This window comes from Siniperca chuatsi, linkage group LG16 (assembly GCF_020085105.1).
Source record: "Siniperca chuatsi isolate FFG_IHB_CAS linkage group LG16, ASM2008510v1, whole genome shotgun sequence".
In the NCBI taxonomy this organism is placed as follows: domain Eukaryota; kingdom Metazoa; phylum Chordata; class Actinopteri; order Centrarchiformes; family Sinipercidae; genus Siniperca; species Siniperca chuatsi.
Genome location: NC_058057.1, coordinates 9,924,464 through 9,944,523, shown reverse-complemented (window position 1 = coordinate 9,944,523; position 20,060 = coordinate 9,924,464). Strand labels below are relative to the sequence as shown.

The 20,060-nt window shown below is 41.6% G+C and overlaps 1 protein-coding gene across 4 annotated transcripts in view; it reads left to right on the top strand.

The window, feature by feature from the left end:
• LOC122863710 (kelch-like protein 29) overlaps positions 1-20,060 on the top strand; it is a 196,975-nt gene that overhangs the window by 145,588 nt on the left and 31,327 nt on the right. For all 4 annotated transcript variants that reach the window (XM_044170450.1, XM_044170448.1, XM_044170449.1 and 1 more), the window contains 3 exons: positions 158-356; positions 14,203-14,385; positions 16,838-17,018. In XM_044170450.1, the coding sequence (XP_044026385.1) occupies positions 158-356; positions 14,203-14,385; positions 16,838-17,018 (563 nt within the window). The remainder of the gene's footprint in view (positions 1-157; positions 357-14,202; positions 14,386-16,837; positions 17,019-20,060) is intronic.

The window sequence follows — 20,060 nt, the reverse complement described above, 5'->3', positions numbered from 1 at the left end:
GTGAGCGTACTGACTGTCCCTAACCCTGTTTTATTAATGTTTGCTTTTGTTTCTTTATTTTATCCTTTGTTATGTTATTTAAGCATCACACACTGGATTGTAGTCTTCAACCTCTAATCCTTCTTTCTCTCTTTTTCCTTTCCTTCTGTCTTCTCAGAATTTGTCAGAACTGTTGGCGGTGGTGCGTCTTCCCTTCATCCACCCGTCCTACCTGCTGAACGTGGTGGACAACGAGGAGCTGATCAAATCGTCGGAGGCGTGTCGCGACCTGGTCAACGAGTCCAAGCGCTATCACATGCTGCCCCACGCACGGCAAGAGATGCAGACGCCCAGGACTCGGCCGAGGCTCTCTGCTGGTACGCACAAACCCATACAAATAAGCAGAGATAAACTGATGTGCATTTGGCCTGGATGTCCTGAGAACAAGGTGGCAGTGACATGACCTGCCACCCACCAGTGTAATCTACCCAGAACACATTGCTAAGATGCACACAAACATCTCCACTATTCATATTTTACTAAAACAAGATGACAGAGAGGTCAGGGTCTCCACAAGGAGACCTCCACTGCATTGTATTGATTTTACCCACAACTGGAAAGCAATGATTTAAAACTCCATAATGTTTTCCACACAACTACTGTGAATGCTTAAAAGTACAAGCGGGCAACAGGTCATATTTCCAAATGTCAGCACAGGTTTTTCTTTCCACAATCAAACAAATGACTTCTGGAGCCAAGCCTGATTGAGGTTACCATGAAAAGTCGAAAGTGGCCAACCAAAACGGCTTCCCAGGGTTTTGCGGGCTACTGATCCCAGGCTCTTTTACAGCAAACCCAACACATGAACTTCTCTTAACAACTTTTTAACACCTGCTAAGCACAGTTAGGTCTGTCCTTGCTTTCTAAGCAACCAGCCAACCATTCACTGTCCGACCGCCGCCGATGTCCAAGCCATTGAAGACCGTGTTTGTTTACATCGTTAAAATCAAAGAATTATTCATGGGAATTGGAAGGCGCCTGCAAATTGCTTTTGGCCGTTAGATTTTTCCTCCAGGTCGGCCAGGACCCCACTCTTTCTGCCTGCCTAATTATAGTGTCTGCATGGTATTATGAGCTTCGCACCAGCACACCTTCCCATTCGGCACAAGTTATTTTCTGCTTGGTAGGATAAAGATAATTGCCTAACAAATGGCACTTTATGGAGAGATCAGTTTACTAGCCAACACTGTTGTCCAGCCAGTGTGTTTATTTGCCAGTACACAAACATTGGGAGAATTGCGTTAGGTTAATATTTTTGCATCTTTAATTGCCTGTAATGCAGTTGCATCAGGCTGTATAAAGAATCATTTGCCTCTTGAGTAAAGACATTTGTGGCATTACATGCGCTCAGCATCATCCCATTACTCATCCTCGATCCAGTAGTTTCTCTTTGCTCTCAGCAGTTTTTGTCAAGGCCCATTTTATAGTATTTGGTATGTGCATATCTTATGCGTCCTACAGCCCCATTATGCAAGCTGAAGTGTGTATTGATTCACAGCAGCTCGTAGCTCTGTACAACAGAATTATATAAATGCATAAATGCTGCCGGGATGAATACATTCATGATGCATTATACCCTGATGGCTGAGTGAATGAGAAATATATGTACGTTCTTCCGATCAAGTTTTGAACTCCTCTGAAGCTGAAGTTCTTACTAGGACTGACTGTCTGGGCTGAACATTTTATCAATGTGTTTGTGTATTGGTTTCAGAAAGTAAACACTGTGTGTTCTGATGCGCTGTACTTAGTGTACAGATAAATACGAATGCATCTTGACATTTTGTGTTGTTGTGTGTGTATTCATGTAGGCCTGAGTGTGTTTTTTATGCCTGAGTGTGTGTGTGTGTGTGTGTGTGTGTGTGTGTGTCAGTGGTCGGGATTGTTTGTGCGCATGCATGTGTTGCTCAGCCATCTGCTGCATTGGACAGGGTGGGCTCTGCACAGCAGGGTGCATGGTCACAGCAGGGTAGACTTGGGGACTAGCACGTGTACATGCAGGAAAGCGAGAAAGGTAAAGAAAAAACTGGAAGGAGAGTTTGAGGTTGTTGGGGGATTGTGGTTGGCACACGGAGGACAAGAAAGTGATGAGACGTGGGAGAACAGGAGGAGAGGTCGTGATGTGGTCAGAGAGAGGGAGGGAGAGAAGGAGCCAGGGGGATCAGAAATGAAATTTGAAGGGCAGACATTTGATTGAGTTTATTCCTTGAGCATGTGTCTACTTGTGTAAGCAGTAAGTGAGTGTTTGTGTGTGTATTTTAAATGTGCGCAAGCAGATGGGGCACCACCTGAGCTCGGTTGATAAGTCTGTCAAGCAGAAAAAAGAAAGGAAAACTGCCATCCGTGAAGCACTTCTTGCTGAGCGCAGTCAATCTGAGAATTTATGAGTCTCGTGCATATGTGGGTGTATTATAGTGGGTGTGTTTGTGTTCATACAGTGTGTGTGTGTACATAGACACATGTCTGAGTGCCTCACATATTCAGTCTTTTTACTTGTGATAAATTTGAGACAGATTTGTGAGACAGATTTTTAATTAACATCCTTTCACATCTAGACTTGAATCTATGAATCCAATGATAGAGGTTGTACTCAGTGCAGGTGTTCCCTTACCATTCATTAGTAGAGACCAACCAATCCTTGATTATTGAGGCCAATATTTATATGAAACATATACAGGCATTTTTTATTAGGACGACAATAGTTCGACATGTTGGGAAATATGCTTATTGTTGTTTTTACACTTTGGTAATCCCCAAAATATTTAACTATTCCTTTAAAGGAATTAGGATTAAGGGGAAATATAGAGTTGTGCTCAAACTTGTAACTTTTAAAAAGTAAACTTGTCTCTCTGGTGGACAAACTTTACTGTATAATAGGGACTGTTTCTAAATTACCTCAAATATTGTTGGTATTTCTGTGATGTAATTTCTTGTTACCTACTATCCAACATATACATCAATATATCTGTGATAAGATAAATTAGGCAGCTCAACAAACTGTAAACACAACATTGACATATTATCACCAAAAGTTGTTATGGCAAACGTGTTAGCTAACAGTGGCTAATTTACACATCCAGCAAAGTTAGCATTAATTAGAGTTGTGTTTCTGTCCAAGTAACTAACATACGATTCTCTCTTTTAGCTGTGTTTTGTCTCCGCCAACTCCTGAGGCAAATATCTGTCACTTTAGCTGCTAAATGCTCTACTATGTTCACTAGCTAGTCATACATTTTGTCTGTCTGCCGTTTGGTGCTGGGAAGGTAGGGCACAGTCTGTTTATCAGAGCTTTTTCACTGACTGCTGCTGCTAGAAAAAACACTGATGAGAGAGCAGAAAGAGTAAATTTAGTACATAGTCATTTTATCCATTGTTAATATAGAAATATTGATTAAAGCACCTTTTAAATATTACATTGTAATGGTAAAAACCTGGCAAAATGTTGATAGTAATGTAAAATGTGTTTGCAAAATCTCTTATATACCTTATTTACCAGTCTCATATTTTTGCCAAATTAAGCTCATATATCATGTCATGGATAAGAAAACCATTAATATGAATATTAATGGCCTATGAAGATAAGATGAACCTTTTTGAGTTTAACAAAAAAGGCAGACATCTTAATGAGTACTTGCTCCATTAGCTGTGAGCTCTAAAAAAGTTATTTCTATTGCAGCTGAATAGAACCAGCCAGATGGTTTCCTCACACCCTTTAATTGTTTTGTTTTCCAAGGTTTTTCTTTATATAGAGAGTCCTGCTGTGCTGCATTGTTGTTATGTATTTCTTTACTTAATAGCCCAGTTTTTATTGATGGTAAATTTTTACATCGGTCACTCTGACAGGTCATGGCACGTCACCACATTGTTTGACTCGGTTTGCTCCTGTGCAGAGTTAATGGCACTGGTTTGTATCAAAAATGATGTATAACAATGCTGGACAACATTTGGACATAAAAGTCTGAATAACCACCATGGCACAAAGTTTATATTTCAGTTGCCTCACTGACTGAAAATAAGACACTCCTCTGTCTCACTTTGCACCTATTTTGCATTCTGGAGCGCTTTATTGAGTGGATTCTCTGCCCATTAATTTTATTAGATGCTAATTAAGGAGCCAAAAAGATATTCAGCATAGAAATTGGCTGTCTGTGATCTTCAAATATAAACACAATTTTAAACATGAAGAGAGGCGCAGTATGCTTCGTTTTTTGTGTCAATGTGTGTGTGCAGATGGCATTATTGTGTTTTCTTTTTTTTTATTACATAATGTGTGCACTAATTTTAGGGATTCTTATTTTTACCTCATGTCTTTTTTACTACACAGTTTCCTGCTGCAGCAGTGAACTTTTCAGGAAGGCAGGGGGCATGTAGGTGATGTCTTTTGTTAACAACCTCATGTCTTCTTCATTTGGCCAGAAAAGAGTCTTGGGTAAAGTGAAAACTGTGAGTGTCTCATAATGAATCCACGGTGTTTTGCATACTGTATGTGTATCCATTAGCTGCTAATTGGTTAATTAGAGTGTGGATGTGCATCTGATTAGCTGTCATTAGACTTTCCAGGGGATCAGGGGGATTAAACAGACGCTGGTGCTGGAAGTTTATTCACAAACCATTTTGTTTTAAGTCATAAGATGCACTCTGATTTGTTCTATAGGTGCATTTGTGTACTATTAAGGAGCAAGAATTTTTTTTCTTTGGTACACATGCTGTGTGTGAATTCAATTAATTTCAATTCAGTTTTATTTACATAGCGCCAATTCATAACAAGTTATCTCATTACACTTTTCCTATTGAGCAGGTCTTGACTGTAAACTTTATAATATTACTTACAGAGACCCAACAAATCCCACAATGAGCAAGCACTTGGTGACAGTGGCAAGGAAAAACTGAGAGAGAGACAGAGAGAGAGAGAGAGAGATGAGGGGGGGGGAGCACAATGCAAATTCCACCTACAAATTTAAAATATATAAATGTGTATATGCATGCGCCTCGGCAAAAACCATACATTATATTCCCATTTCCTTCTCTCCACATGTGACGTTGTGCTGGGCTCAGTGGAAGGTGGAGAGTGCCAGGACAAACTGTTAACTCAACCCAGCCAAGTGGAATTGCACTCAGACAAATGAGCTGTAATGACTAGGAGACACAGGGGTCCTGCTCGACTCACACTGTTTCTCTGTCTTGCTCACACACACACACACACACACACATTGTTAAACCTTTAAATACATTCGCTGTTGGAGGGAATCCTTAAACTGTAGCTCCACTCTTTCTCAGCCTGTCTTTCTCTCTGTCCACTTCATCATCATAATCAAGCATTCATGCATCTAAAGGCGGAAAAGTTAAAGAACTACAGTAATAGCACGCAGCAGCAGGGGCAACTGAGATAAGGTTCACTCTACACAAGCATTTTATCTATGTGATCATTCCTTAAACTACTCAGTTTAAAGCTCCCTACAACAAGACTTTTTTTTTTTTCAAAACTGAGTTCAGAACCCTGGCATGTGTTGCAGCAGGATTTAATCTGCTCCCTAAATTACTCTGGAAATGTAAATATTAAGCGTTATTAACCATTTTTCATTTCTGCAGCATAAGCCAAGCCAAATAAAACACTCTGTGCTGGTTGTGGGGTGGTCTAAAATGGCTGGATTTCATTAGATCAGCCTGCACAATAGCTTGGCTTGCACCCACAGTTTGGCGACAATATAAGCAGGCTGTTCTGTGAGGTCTGAAGCCCGTAGGCGTGACATTCATCTACTCATTCACAGCTCCGCCAGCTAGCATTTCCTTGGAGAGTGGCCGTAGCGCGCTACAACTCCAAAGAAAGGAGAACAAGACTCACACCTTGTAAGGAGAGCATAAAAGATCATCAGATGACTATTCTCTGAAGTCTGCCACCTACTGCTTCTGGCTCCGGCCCGATTAACACTCTCTCGCTGATCGCCTCGACATTTCCTCAACCATTCCTCGTCTACACTGACAGTAGCTCTTTTTCATGGAATAATTTAATTTATTTGTCATTTTTCTCTCTGGCTGCGCAGCCTCAACACACTAACCATTAAGCAAGGTGATCACAACGGGGAAGCTGTCAGCAGTTTGGAAAGACAATTATAAGCTTTGCAGGGTTTTTTTCATATCAGGACTTTGTTGATTATTGTCCTGCTCTATGTAATTATTCAGGCTGGTTTGTCTTTTAGAGCCAATGCAGCGTGACATTACTCTGTTTCACCTCTCAAACTGGAAAAGCAGGATGCAGGAGAGTGTGCCAGAAATGTCTTAATCACTCTATGTGAAGAGTGCCCTTCAGCGGATCCTCTTCCGATTTTATTTCTGGAGTCTGAGACGGTATTTGTGGGAGGGAGAAAGAAACAGAGCGAGCGAGCGAGCAGCAGAGAGAGAAAGTTGGATGCAACTATTCACTGGAGAATTTGAGTATGAGTTTTTGATATTCCTTCAGTTTATCAGTGAAATCTCAAGCAAACACATCTATCTCGGCTCATAAATGTAACATGTAGGCAGTAAATCCAGATTAGATAATCTCTGTTCTGAATGTCTGCAGGGCCTGCAGCCAAAATTAAGGTTTCGTCCGCTTGACCTTTTGACTAGTGACTACTGTCAGCCTGAGCTACCGAGGAGGGAAAGGGAGAGGGAGAAAGGGAGGGGGAGACGGGTGAACGATTGCCTCGGCTGTTGCCAGAAAACTTGACTCATTCTGTTCCTAGAGCTGCAGTTCGTGCTCAGACCCAAAGCGAGCAGCATTTACAGGAACATGGATCAGCCTCAGCATCGCTCATGCCACATCTGGCACTTTGACCTGCTGTACCTGCTGCAAGGCTGGAAGGCTGCTTCAGCCTCATCCAATATTCAACAGACAGAGTGAACCTGGTTAGAGCTGTATCATTGCTTGTGCCATTTGTTCGGATTTGGTTGTTTGGACTGCGGGTGCATGTGGGCCTGAATCCATCAGTTCATAATGTATGAGATTTAAATTCCCCAAAAGAGAGAAAACGTTTCCTCACTTTCCTCTAGTTGTGTCTAGCCATGCAGATAGTTTTGGTTTTATTTGGCCAGGTTTTGAGGTATCTGTCTCATAGATTTGTGTCGTCCCCCCAATGCAGTACACGGAGGGGAAATGAAATTTCATGTGCGCTGCTCACAGCTTTGAAACATTACATTAAAAAAATTAAACAGGAACATCTCTTTCCAGTGACACTGTCCCAGTTACTCTGGAAAATCCACGGAACAAACCCTGAGCAGTTTCCTTAGGGATTTTCTTTGATAGAAAGTAGTTCCACCAAAAACTGTTCACAGCGAGGTGTGTGGATCATCCTCAGAATTGGGGACACTGTTTCTGCATGGCAAGATATGAAAAACACATCCAAGAACACCAGCCAATCACTGGAGTGCAGATATTTGCTCAACAAATGCCCAACAGACAAACAACAAACATCCAAAAGTGCACACATGCACGCACGCACACTTCAAATTGTGCATATTGCAGCTCCCTGGACCCTGCCATTATTTGGGAGACTTTTGCCCCCTGATCCTCACCATAGCAAATTAACACCCTGGGAGAGAAATCATAGGATTAGGAAGGGAAAAAAAGCAAAAGAGAGATTATAGAGAAGCGGCTGAGATAAGAGGAAATGGTTATGGACCAGCAGTGAGATATAAATGGCTCTGAGCCTTGAGAGACAGACTGCTAGTGTCACTGTGGATGTGATACCCAGTGAGTAAAAGTCTTCACACTTCTAGTTTTCCCTATATGACTACTACCACTACTACAGATATATATTTATACATGTGACACGTTTATTAATATGCAGACACATTGTTTCTCATCAGACTAGACTGACTAAATGGTTGTTTTTCTTTGTCATCTTGTGTGTTCCTGTGATTTATGTGTTTAATGCCTGACTGCAAACCGACCGAATTTCCTTCAGGATAATATTAAAGTTAAAGACTAATGAAAAGCGGAGCTCAAACCCTCATAATCTGACTGTATGAACAATTATTTGAGCAATGTATTCCTTCAAGTACACTGTTGTGTTAAATCCCTTGTGGATTTCTCTGTTATAAAGGTAAGCAGAGGAGTTGGAGAAGGACTTTTCATCTCTGAGACAATTTGAGATGTGAATTGTGCAAAAAAAAGCTCCAATTTACTATTTAGATACTACAAATATTTTGTACTTTCTGTCTACTGCACAGTAGAGGTGTTTGACACATAAAGGAATGAATCTTTAACACCATATCCTCAAGCTGAACTGAGCCTACTGAATGACCAGGGTCACTGACCAAATCTGTAGCTTTTTGCCATAGAGCTCCCCTTACTGGTGATTCAAAGTGCCAAGTCTACTCAACTACAATATACAGTATGCTATCTACCTGTAGTGCTGTTTGTCCATCTAGATTGTAGATCTAGGCTTGTAGATCGGATATAATGGAACTATATGGCATTGGGCTTGTGGTGCTCAAAGCAGCAAAAAAATACATTTCAAAAACTCAACAGCAATGTCTCTTTCCAGAAATCATGACCCGGTTACTCAAGATAATCCACAGGCCTTGTTGTGTATAGTTTCATGTAGGAACAATTTTCTTTCTACACCCGTCAACCATATCACCATGCAGAAGGAAGTGTGAAGTGTGCCATCTAGTTCCAGTATATTCAAAAAGGCAGAAGGAACTCCAAACTTAAAATGTACTATTATCGCACCGCCTTCCCTGATTTTATCTGATTCAAGTTTTTATTATTTATTGTGGTTCGTTTACTATTTTTGGCCTATTACTGCCATGTTTTATTTGTTTTTATGATTATGTTGTATGTGTTCTTGGCTTGCTATGTGAAGTACTTTGTTATTTTATTATTATCTCTATGGCCGATATCTCCAAAACTCGGCAACGCACATCCGTCTTATCCGTCAGGTAAGAGTTTCGGGTGAACTGTCCCTTTAAAGTCCATGTAGATAATGTTGTGACGCTTTCAATCATATCACATTTTCTTCATCAGCAGACTTCTCCTTCATGCTGGGTTAAAGGATTAGCTTTAAAGTTAATTTTTGACCTTGGAAACAGAGCTGATGAAGATATGATGTGATATGATGGACAGCTCCAGAACAGTTACTAAATGTACCTTGAGGTGAGATTGTTTTGTCAAGATCAAGAATGAATTTTGGAGCTGTTATTTCTTGTAGTACAAACCAGTTACAGACAAGGAAATCTAATGCTGGGAGTACAGTTCTTGCACATGACATGAATTTGAGCAAGACACTAACTCTCAACTTCAATATCTTTTGGGTTTCAGTGTGTATGTCTGTGCAACTTCACCCAACCCAACCCTGCAATGTCCCTTTAACTGTACCTGCAGCAAAATGTGGCTGGTTAAAATAAGGTAACATAAGGCTGAAACACTTGGGTAAAAGGTGCACGGGGTGAAAGAACAGGACGCAGTGAAGGAAGATGAAATGGAGAGTATATTGTAAAAAGAGCAGAGCAAAAAGAGTACGACTTGATGAGAGAAATATATATATAGAGAGAGAGCAATGTCTCCCACGACTTGTGAAAGAGAGAGAGATAGAGAAGGAGAGAGGTGTTAGCCGCGGGGTAAAAAAGAAGAAGAATAAGGAAAGCAGGGTCACAGCACGGGGCAGAGAGCAAGGAGACACGTAACAAGGTGAGATAAGACCCAGTGTGGCAGCAGGGAAGAGGAGACGACACAATCTTTCCGTTCTGTCTTCATCTTTCCATCAACCTCACTCTACGTCCGTGTGTGTGTGTATGTGTGATTGTGTATATGTCCACGGTGAGGATCCAGCTTGTTCCAGCATGGGGTAAAGCATGGGCGGCGTGCTCCTGTCACAGATAGGTTTCATTTAGTTGAAGTCGAGTTGTGTGGAAGCAATACACAGAAACTGTCAGGCTGTGTTTTGTGTGTGTGTGTTTGCACGCGCGTCACACTCCGTGGGCGGGCATCAACTTCAATTTGAGATCCAGCTCTTACACAAGCCTGTCTGTCCGTCCGTCAGAACACATACTTTTTCTGAGTCTGCTTTTTCTTTTTTTTTTTGCCACATAATTCGCAGCCTGCGATGACTGAAACCTCCTTCTGAGAGATTTAATACTGGGCTCTGTCCAGATGTTACCATTGTATTCTCTGTTTCCACATTCACTGTTCTCCTATCTCACTGAAGACTTGGTTGTTGCTTTTCTAATGTGCGTATGTAAAAAGTGTTGCTTGTAGTGACGAACCCACAGAGAATTATCACCCAACTCTGCTTTGTTGGTGGAGTCCACCCAGAGAGTGAATATAAGATAAGATAAAACTTTATTTATCCCGCATAGGGGAAATTCAGGTGTTACAGCAGCAAGTTATAGGATAGCAACAGGTCTAAGAGTAGAGCAGATAGTTAAACAAATAAACACAATAGAAATCCAAACAGCAATAAAAATAAGAAATTGTGCAAATGTACAGATAATAGTGAATGTACAAGATAGTACAGATGTGCAACAGTGGTAGTCTAAACTGATCCAGTTGTACAGTCTAGTGGCTGTAGGCACAAAGGAGCGCCTGAAACATTCTGTCTTGCACCTGAGACGGATGAGCCAATGGCTGAAGGTGATACTCAGCTGCCACAGTTTTTCATGCAGGGGATGGGAGGAGAATGGAAGTAATTTTGTCCCTCATCCTCCTCTCCACCACTGCCTCCAGGCAATCCAGGTCCAGACCAACAACAGAGCTGGCCTTCCTCACCAGCTTGTTGAGTCTCCCCAGCCTTGGTGCCACCACCCCAACACACCGCCGAGAAGAACAGTGAGCCGGCTACCACAGACGATTTTGTTTGGTTAGCCTGCATAGTTGCGGGCTAGCTTGTTTTTGTTTCGAATGAGTGCGCTGTAACTATCCAGCTACCAGGGGACTCCCTTGACCAGCATTTTTCAGTGCGTTTTTCATTGAATACAGTACTTCTATCAAAGTACAAATAAAGATTTACATTCTTGAGATACAAACAAGGCACTTCCTATAGAGCTACACAGTAGCCAAAAGTAAAAGACTGTGGTTTTACTAGGTAGGATCCACGTAAGAATTTATGTATTTGGTTATATATGTTTCTTCTAAGCAGGATGTTGCTCAAAACTTGTACTCAGTTGATTTTTCCTGAATATAGACAGGTTAAAAATACACCAGAAATATAACAAAAGGTCAGTAACAATCAGGAGACGGAGACATTTTCTCCCCAAACTGCCATGGGTATAAACTCCGTCTGGGAAAAAATACAAGAGCTGTCAAGACTTGGTTATCCCTTCATCCCCAAACTCTCATCTCCATCCTTCGATCCTCCATCCCTTCATCCCTCTACCCAACTCCCATCAAACCTCCGACTGACTGACAGCCGTCCCTGTGAGGCTTCGTTTCCGGAGGAAAAACTCACATACGCACATACGCACACATGCACACACCCACGCTGCTATCTGATCCTATGCCGTGACTCCCCGTCAGCTGTGCCGCTCTCCTGTTTTGTTGCGTTCTGACAGGCCGGTGTTGGGTTGTGTTAGCTTGTGAATGTGTTCAGGGCTTCAGGGGTCAGAGCAGCGCAGCAGCCTCACCACCCAGATGTGGACTCTCCCTGACGTGTCTGGCCAAGCGGAAAGCGCTGAGAACAACCCCGCACATGTGCACTAGGTGATAATAAAGACCTGCATGTGCACATTCACACACATACAATTCGGCACGTTGAAGCTGCATGTGGAATTGCTTAAGTTGGCCTAATTAGACACAGTTGGTAGTTGAGTTGAGTAATTCTATGTAGAAAAACAACAAAAGAAATTAGATTTTCTTTTTGTGTTTACATTTACACCCTCCAACATGTTTTAGATGGAATTGAATTTGACATTTCTTCTTGAACGATATGAACCCATAACAGATACTAAAACAAACTTTAAACAGTAGAACAGTGATTGATGTAATGGAGAAAAAAATCTCAAATTGGCTCAGACATAAACACAGGAAGTTAATTGAGGCAGTCAATATCAACAAACTGAAGCAGCTAATAGGATGAAAGAAAAGGAGATGAAAAATATAATCCTATAAAGGCATAGCAAACAGTCAAACTTTTAAAATCCAATAAAGTTGAAAAATAGTGTGTGATAAAGAGAAATGGAGTACAAACGCATACAGCAATAGCAGCAAACTAATCACGAGGAAGAACAATAGCAGAACAATGTCAGTATAATTAATGTGTGTGTGTGCGGGTATGGTTGGAGGCTCATGAGAGGGAAGACAAAGATCCTGTTTTCACTTAATTTTTTCTCAAAGAACAGCCGCTGTAGCTGCGACTGTCCTATAAAACTACACTCCCATTTATTAGCTGCATATCCAAGGTCTGTTGGAGGTCTTGGTGGCCGTTTGAGGCTTGCAGTCTGGGGGCGTGATGCCATGAAGCTGTGAAAACGGGCCCATCATGGGAACGAATTCAACTCAAATCTTTTTTAGCAGCGCTCCAAGTTCACGCATCTTTTACACGCTGCCAGAAAGGGCGGTGACGTGCACGACTCCTGCGCCTTCCGTATTTTGTCATGATTGTCCTTTTTTTAGTTTGTGTACCGAACCTTCATCTTCGCAGTGACACTGTCACAATTTTTTCCTTGAGCCGTCACTTTCTTTTTCGTCCTATGCAGAGGAACACATTCTTAAAATCTCACCGAGGAAAAGAGCCAGCCAGCTTTTAAGCTGTCCACTAAGTCTAAGCTGTATGTCCACGATATGTCTGAGGCAGTGCTTACTGCTCTGTCTGTTTGCTCAGCCTCAGCAAAGCCCATTGTAGTTTTTGTATCTTTCTCCTCTTTTACCCTTTTTTCTTCCTACAGAAAAGCTCTCTGTTTTACCAGTTTTGAAAGAAAAAGAGAAGCTTAAGAAAAAAAGGGGGATAGTTTTTTAACAGAAAGAAGCAGACTTATGCCACCTATGGATGTGCCTGTGTCTGTGAGGAAAAGTATTGATCCGAGCAGATAAACCAGTGGTTAGCCTTGGTTTGGAGTGGATGAAGATTAGCTTTCCCTCCCCTCCCACTTTCTTTTCTCTCTTTCATTCCATCTTTGTTTTTCTCCCACTCTCTCTCTTCTCACACTGTCTCCATCTCTCCTTATCGCCCTCCTCTCCCTCCCTGGCTCGCCTCCCTCTGCCCGCCTGCCTTCTGCTTACAAACACACAGCTCATTTCTGTCTGGCGGCTCGTCGTCTTGCCTGCTCACTGGAGCCTGCTGCTGAAGACTGAGAGGACCTGAGACACGCATGTGGCAGCCTGCCAACCTGTTTGTGTGTTTTGGATCACTGGTGTCTTTATCCAGCAGCTCTGTGTGTGTGTGCATGCATGTCTGAGAGCAGAGATCGGGTGAGGAGTAACAGGGATGAGTGCTGAATGTGTTTCAAGTATCTTCTTAATCACACATGGTGTGTGTATGAGAGAAGACACCTCTCCACGTACAAATGTACACAGATTGATTCCCACCTATTGATTTTACAATTCTCTTATGCCATGCCCAGTGTATGTTTCACTGTGAGTGTGTGGACAAGTGAATGTGTAGGTTAGTACGTGTATTATGTGCAGGAAGGGAGAATAAGAGAGCTGGGCAGCAACCAAACAAATGGCTGCCCCATCAGTCTTGGTAATTGAGCGAAACTTTCCCATTTAACTCTGTAGTTTCCTGTGACCAAGAGGAAACTTTTCTATTTTGCATTTTGTTTTGCATTTCCTGACAAGCTTATTGACTCAGGGACAGCCAAGGCCTTCTGAATTCAAAACAGACTTGTAATCTGTGTCTGGTTGTGTTAATTGGTTTTCACACAGCCTATCAAGGTTCTTGTTTGAAAATGAAAAGGTTCAAAGGGTTTATTTTTTAATGGTGCCATTATTAAATGTATAAAAATGTTCACCTTGCTCTTGAAAACCACATATAAATACTTAGACGTCTGGCAACATTCCACAAAACATAGTTACTGCAGCACTGAGGTGTCTCAAAAGAGGCTTTGATTCAATCTTGGCCCTTAGTTACTACTTACTTGTTACTTGTGGAAACCTTCCCTGATGGCCTGCTTTCTCCCATCTCTTTGCTCCCATTATCCACCCCCTATCATCCTCTTCCTCCATTCTCCTCCTGTTCCTTTGTCCTCTAGGTGTAGCAGAGGTGATAGTTCTGGTGGGAGGGCGTCAGGCGATTGGGATGAACCAGCGCTCCCTCACAGCAGTCACCTGTTTTAACCCTCAGAACAGTAAGTGGTACCCGCTGGCCAGCCTGCCCTTCTACGACCGCGAGTTCTTCAGTGTCATCTCGGCGGGAGACAACATCTACCTGTCAGGTGAGCTAAATCGCCCACTGCAGCTACACAATTGTAGCTTTCCTGTCGCAATCATTTAGTGGCACAGAGCAGGAGGACAGTAGATGCCATCAGTTTATCACACTGCAGTAGTGAAAGGTTATCCCTGCATCCCATCCAGGAACATATTATGTCATATTAACTTTGGAATAAAAAAGAAAACTGAAATGCAAATTCAATACATCATCATATGATTGGTTCAAATGAATACTGTAAAAACACAATTTGTCAAGTTATTGTTATACATCTGGCTGATTTTACTGTACCTACATAGTTTCTTGCCACGCTAGCGGGTCTATGGATGGCATTAAGTCTCTCGGTCGGTCGCCCTACCCACCACTTTGGTCCAGACTGAAATATCTCACCAACTATTAGATGGATTGCCTGTTCCCCTCAGGATGAATTATAATAACTATGGGGATCCCCTGATTTTTCATCTAGTGCCACCATTAGGTCAAATTCCAATTTGTCCAATACTTTTGTTTATGACTAAACACCTGCAAAACTAAAGACATCATCCTAAGCATGGAAAACATTATATCTGCTAAACATCAACATGAACAGATGATGAACAGACATCATCATCAAAAAACCATGGACCTCTTTTGGTAAAGTCCCTTTCATCATAGTGAGTCCTGACAAAGGTCTCCACACTTGACATTCATGATTTCTTAGTGAGGACATTTTTACTCTATGACCAATATGATTCAGCAAAGTGAAGCTACTGAGGCCATCACCAACTTCTTGTGACCTTTTGTGAAACAGTTAAAGAGTTTTAAAAGGCTGGTTGCCCTCAAATCTTACTCATCTGTTGCTTTGAAAACTTGGCTCTGCCCAACACTGCAGACAACTTTAATGTCTTTCTTTTCAGAAGAGTCCGTTTTGTATAGAATGTCTCTCCTATTTATCTTCTGTGGAGCATTTTTTTGAACTTGACTTTTTTTTCCTCTGTCTGGCTTTACAGTCGGCGCAGTGTTCTGCAGTTTATTTTGTTCCATAGTGGCACACTGTGCACTCTGTGACTCCCTCTATGAGACACATTTAAGTTGCTCCTCCAGAGGTAGACTGAATTTCTCCCTCCACGGTCCATTTGTGTGAGAATACTGCACGGCACTCAGACCTTGACATTGCTCCGTGGAAATGCAGCAGGATTTGTCCTGCGTGTACCTTTCCTCTCCCTCTTTTCATATAAATGTAAATTTGTGTTTGGGCATTGGAACAGGTCTGCATGTGTCCGCTGGGAGTCAGACAGCCAGTGAAGAAATCAGAGGTGTTCTAGCTAGCCAATCAACAGGCTCCGGTCTATAACCTTCCTCACACTCGGTGCAGGGTCACTGAGTCATGGCTGGTGTTACATGTCAAACTACACAGCTAATAGGGCTGCTTTGAAGAGAGCTGAAACAAGTACAGTTTTGATGGCTGGCTGGTTGACTAGTCAACACAGCAGCAAACAACTTCCAGTAAGTTAAAGTCGTCCAAGTCTCTCACTTTTTTTTTTTTAAACCTGTGAAAAAACACACCATATTTAGGAGTGGAGATTTCAGTACTGAATGGAAAATAATTTGAAGAAAGAAAGAAAAACAAATATGTTTCATAATTTTAATCATTATCCTACCACTTATGCCAAACTTTCACATGTATATATAACCTCCCTGCTATATATGATATAGAAGTCATATAGCCCTTTTCAACCTAATAGTTCCAGGTACTGAAGAGCTACAGGAACTAAACTAGGAAATAAAAGTACTATTTGCACTCCGGTTTGCATTTCCACCGCATATGAAGAACTAATGGATTAAAAAACAACAGCGAGGAACACAGTCATCCTGTTGTTCTTGGTATTTAATATGGTGTTACTCTTACTGTATGTTTGAGTGGATGTAATGAATGAACAAAGACCAGACACTGACTCAAAACTCCAGTGTGCACGACTCCAAAGTAAACGAACAGCTGAGTGTTTTATGTTTTTTAACCACAATGAAACTATTAGCTATGGGGAAGCCAAACATATAACTTAATTAAATACTACATTATAAGAAATGTCCACCTCTCGTCTTAATATTGATACTTAAGTCACCCAGTTCTTCCTTATTTTGTAAATAAAGCAGTACACAATTTGAATCAGCCGTGGCGTCTGTGTTTGACCAATCACCAACGCTCAACCCTAAATACTCTGCCCCGATAGTTCCTGAACCATTGGAAAGTACTTCCCCTGAAGCAGGGACTTTTTTACACTTGAAGCTATCCTAGTTCCTGCTTTAAGCTAGCTAACAGGAACTAAATTTAGTTAGTTTTCTCCAGTCGAAACCCAGGTAAAGTTCCTGAGTTCCTCAAAATGTTCTTGGTTCCCTGGGAAAGTTCCTACAGTGGAAACAGCTTTATAATCACCCTAAATAAATACCCACTTTAATAACCATTATCCTATATATTTCAGGTGGCACAGAGTCTGGTGTGATGGTGGCTGATGTATGGTGCTACATGTCCCTGCTGGACAACTGGAATCTGGTGTCCCGGATGACCGTGGCTCGCTGCAGACACAATAGCCTAGTATACGACGGCAAACTCTACACCATCGGAGGACTGGGCGTATCAGGGAACCTGGACCACGTGGAGAGGTAAGAGTCATGCAAAATCAACAGCAGCCTGTCTCCAATCAGCAGACACCTCCAGTGGCGCCCAGCCGGTGACTATTCCCATACAGCTTTAACCCCAATTTGACAGCCATTCCAGTCTGCAAAAGTAGGTGGATGCTGAGCAATCCAGTTTGTGCAAATAAATATTCACACTGCGCAGCGAAACGTGGCAGATGGTGTGGCATGCAGTAGTGCGGTGTAGCATATTGCAAAAGTGGTTGGACAGGTTTGTTAGCATTTTCTGTGAGAGCAAAAGGTGCAGAGGAATGAATCTGAGCCGGAGCATATTAAATGGTCACAGCTGTGAGTGTTGTTGTGGAGCGACAGAGCACCTCTTACTTGTTTGTGAGTGGTGCATGAGTGAGAGGATTTGCTTTCAGAGAGCAGAGTGGTGTACTGTGTCTGATTCCATCCACTTCAGCATCGACACATCACCGACACTTCGTTTGAAGGTCGTCCACTGTGGCCTATTCAGCTGGGTCTTCTTATTTTTTCAGGGTTTTTTTTTTATATACATTTCAGAAGTAAGCAGACACAGACAGTGTCTTCATGGAGAATAATGAATTCCTAGTGACATAAAACATGAATAGGGATTGTCCAGATTTAGTAATCTGATTCATATCGCTTGACTTTTGTAACACTGCTCCCCATTTCTTATTTTTCCCTCTAACCTGGGCTGAGGAGTGAGTTTCAGCAGAGAGAGGGGGCTACCTCCCCTGCACGGCAGTGCGAGATTAACCAAAGCAATCAAAAGAACATTACGGAGTATATTAGAGCAGGCCGCTGCCGCTCATTACCTAGAAGCTCAATTGATCTCCAAAGCTGTGCGCAATGCACAACAGTCCTCCAAATGAAACAGCCTAATTTGATATTTCCCCATAATGCTGCCATACAGTGTCGTTATGACAGGGGGTAGATGGAATATTTGCCCCATAATGGAAACGCATTTGATTCCTCTGTCTCTGAGCTGCTTAATTTGAGAGCTGCCGGTGCATCCAGGGCATTCACGGCTCCAAAGAAATCTGCGTTTCGCCGTGTGATGTGTTTGTATGTGTCTCTCTGTCTGTGCCCTTGTGTGCGTTTTTGTGCAATCATGAAGCTTCTCCGAGGCCCTCAGCAACTAGACCCAATTATTATCACTGTAAAACTTTAACCTACTTTGCCTCTATCCAAGAACTGCCAGAGGCCTATTCTGCTTGGTGTTACTGCCCTCAGTGCTGCACTCTCGAAGGTTGCAAAGGCTAGCGAGAAATAACCCACACACCGAACAAAATAGTTGAACTCTTAATAGTTAGGAAGAAAATGCATGGTGCTTGGGCTGTAGCATACCATTTGTAACACGGGGTCAGGGTTGTATTGGCCGGCCTTATCATGTACAGTAAAAGCTAACAGGTCTCTCAAGCTGTTTGGGCAAATTGTCGGAGCAGTCAACAGACTTGTTTCTAAGCAACCCGGGCTTTTATTTCATCTTTTCGGGAACCGCTATGTGAAGCAAGAATTGAGTCAGATGGTTTAAAGACTCACTATTCTGGGAATAGAATGCTTAAATACATGGAAGTTTATGCTTCTAGAGAGGGCACAGACAGATAGGGGAATTTATGTCTGATATTCTTAGTGATATGCCTGCTGAAGTATTACATTGAAATTCCAAGAGTTTTTGTGTACATTTTTTAATAATGATTACAAATGCATTATTCATCAGTTCAGATTTCCATTCAAAATGTGTTATTAGGATAGTCTACCTATTTTCTGACAAGATCCGTTGACCTGCTGTGAATACCTGTACCATTGACTTAGTGAATTTGATGAATTGATGAATTATAGATTATTCAATTGGCAAACGCTGGTAATGTGAGCTTCATGCACCTTTGTGGAGACCAGAACATCTAACGATATTTAATGTGAAGAAGGTGACAGCTGTTACTGGGCAATAACAAAGGTACTGTAAAGGTTTGACAGATTTTGCGTCCTGCAGATAAAAACCTGTTTGGTGTCTGCAATATTCTCTGCAAAAATAATTTGCCCAAAAGTTTAGGTTGGAAGGAGGAAATTGCATTCCCACCATTGGTAATTGGTAACATTTTCAATAAGGAAAATATTATATGCTTGTAGCCAACTTAGATATCCAGAGTTCCATTAAGAAATGGATCGAAGTATTGCGTCTCACTCAACATTCAGAGATCAGTCTGTATGCCTCTAGAGAGAAAGTACATCTTTGTTGAGTCTATGAAGCAAAGCTAATGTGGTGGGTTATGCATAATTTTCAATAAAAGTTTTGTGGAGAATTTACTACTATGAGCAGAGCTGTCTATCTTGAACATATTTTTAAAAACATGGTATTCATTAGGACTGAATGACAATATGGCCAAATGTTCCACTAGCCATAATGCACCTTTACACCTTTGAGAAGCCCTCTTTTTAAAACATTTTAGTAGAAGAGCTGTTTAACAATCCTACATCACTTCTTAAGTGTAATGTATCTCTGTTGTAATGTAAAGCAATGAAGGAATTGGGTGACAACAAAGACACCATAGATGGTCGTCAAAAAATACATCAGTCTCACTGACAGTTGAATAATCCCACTTACCAACAACAATGTCACATAAATCCTCTATCCAACCTGAAGCAAGACCTCTCACCCATGCTCAATAGAGCTAAGGATGAGGGTTGGACAACTTTAAAAAACAACATTGTTACATTAAAGCAAGACTTCGTAGCCTAGCTTTTGAAAGAAGATATCACTTTTTAAAAAATCTAACTTTTAAAATAAATGTTTTCACTTACAAATGAAAAGTTGAATTCATCAGCAGCGAAGTGCACACTTACTCATTTCAATACACTCAAGTGTTTTGCTGCTGCAGCCTTACTTGGTCTGGTATCACCAGTAGCTAATGTTAGCAAACTCTAGACAGATATTGATGTATAATGGAAATTACTGAGTCAGTTTGCTAACCTTTTGACTGTTCTCTACTTGTTGTAATGTTACACTACATTTAGTATTTACCATTATGCCATAGTTGCACA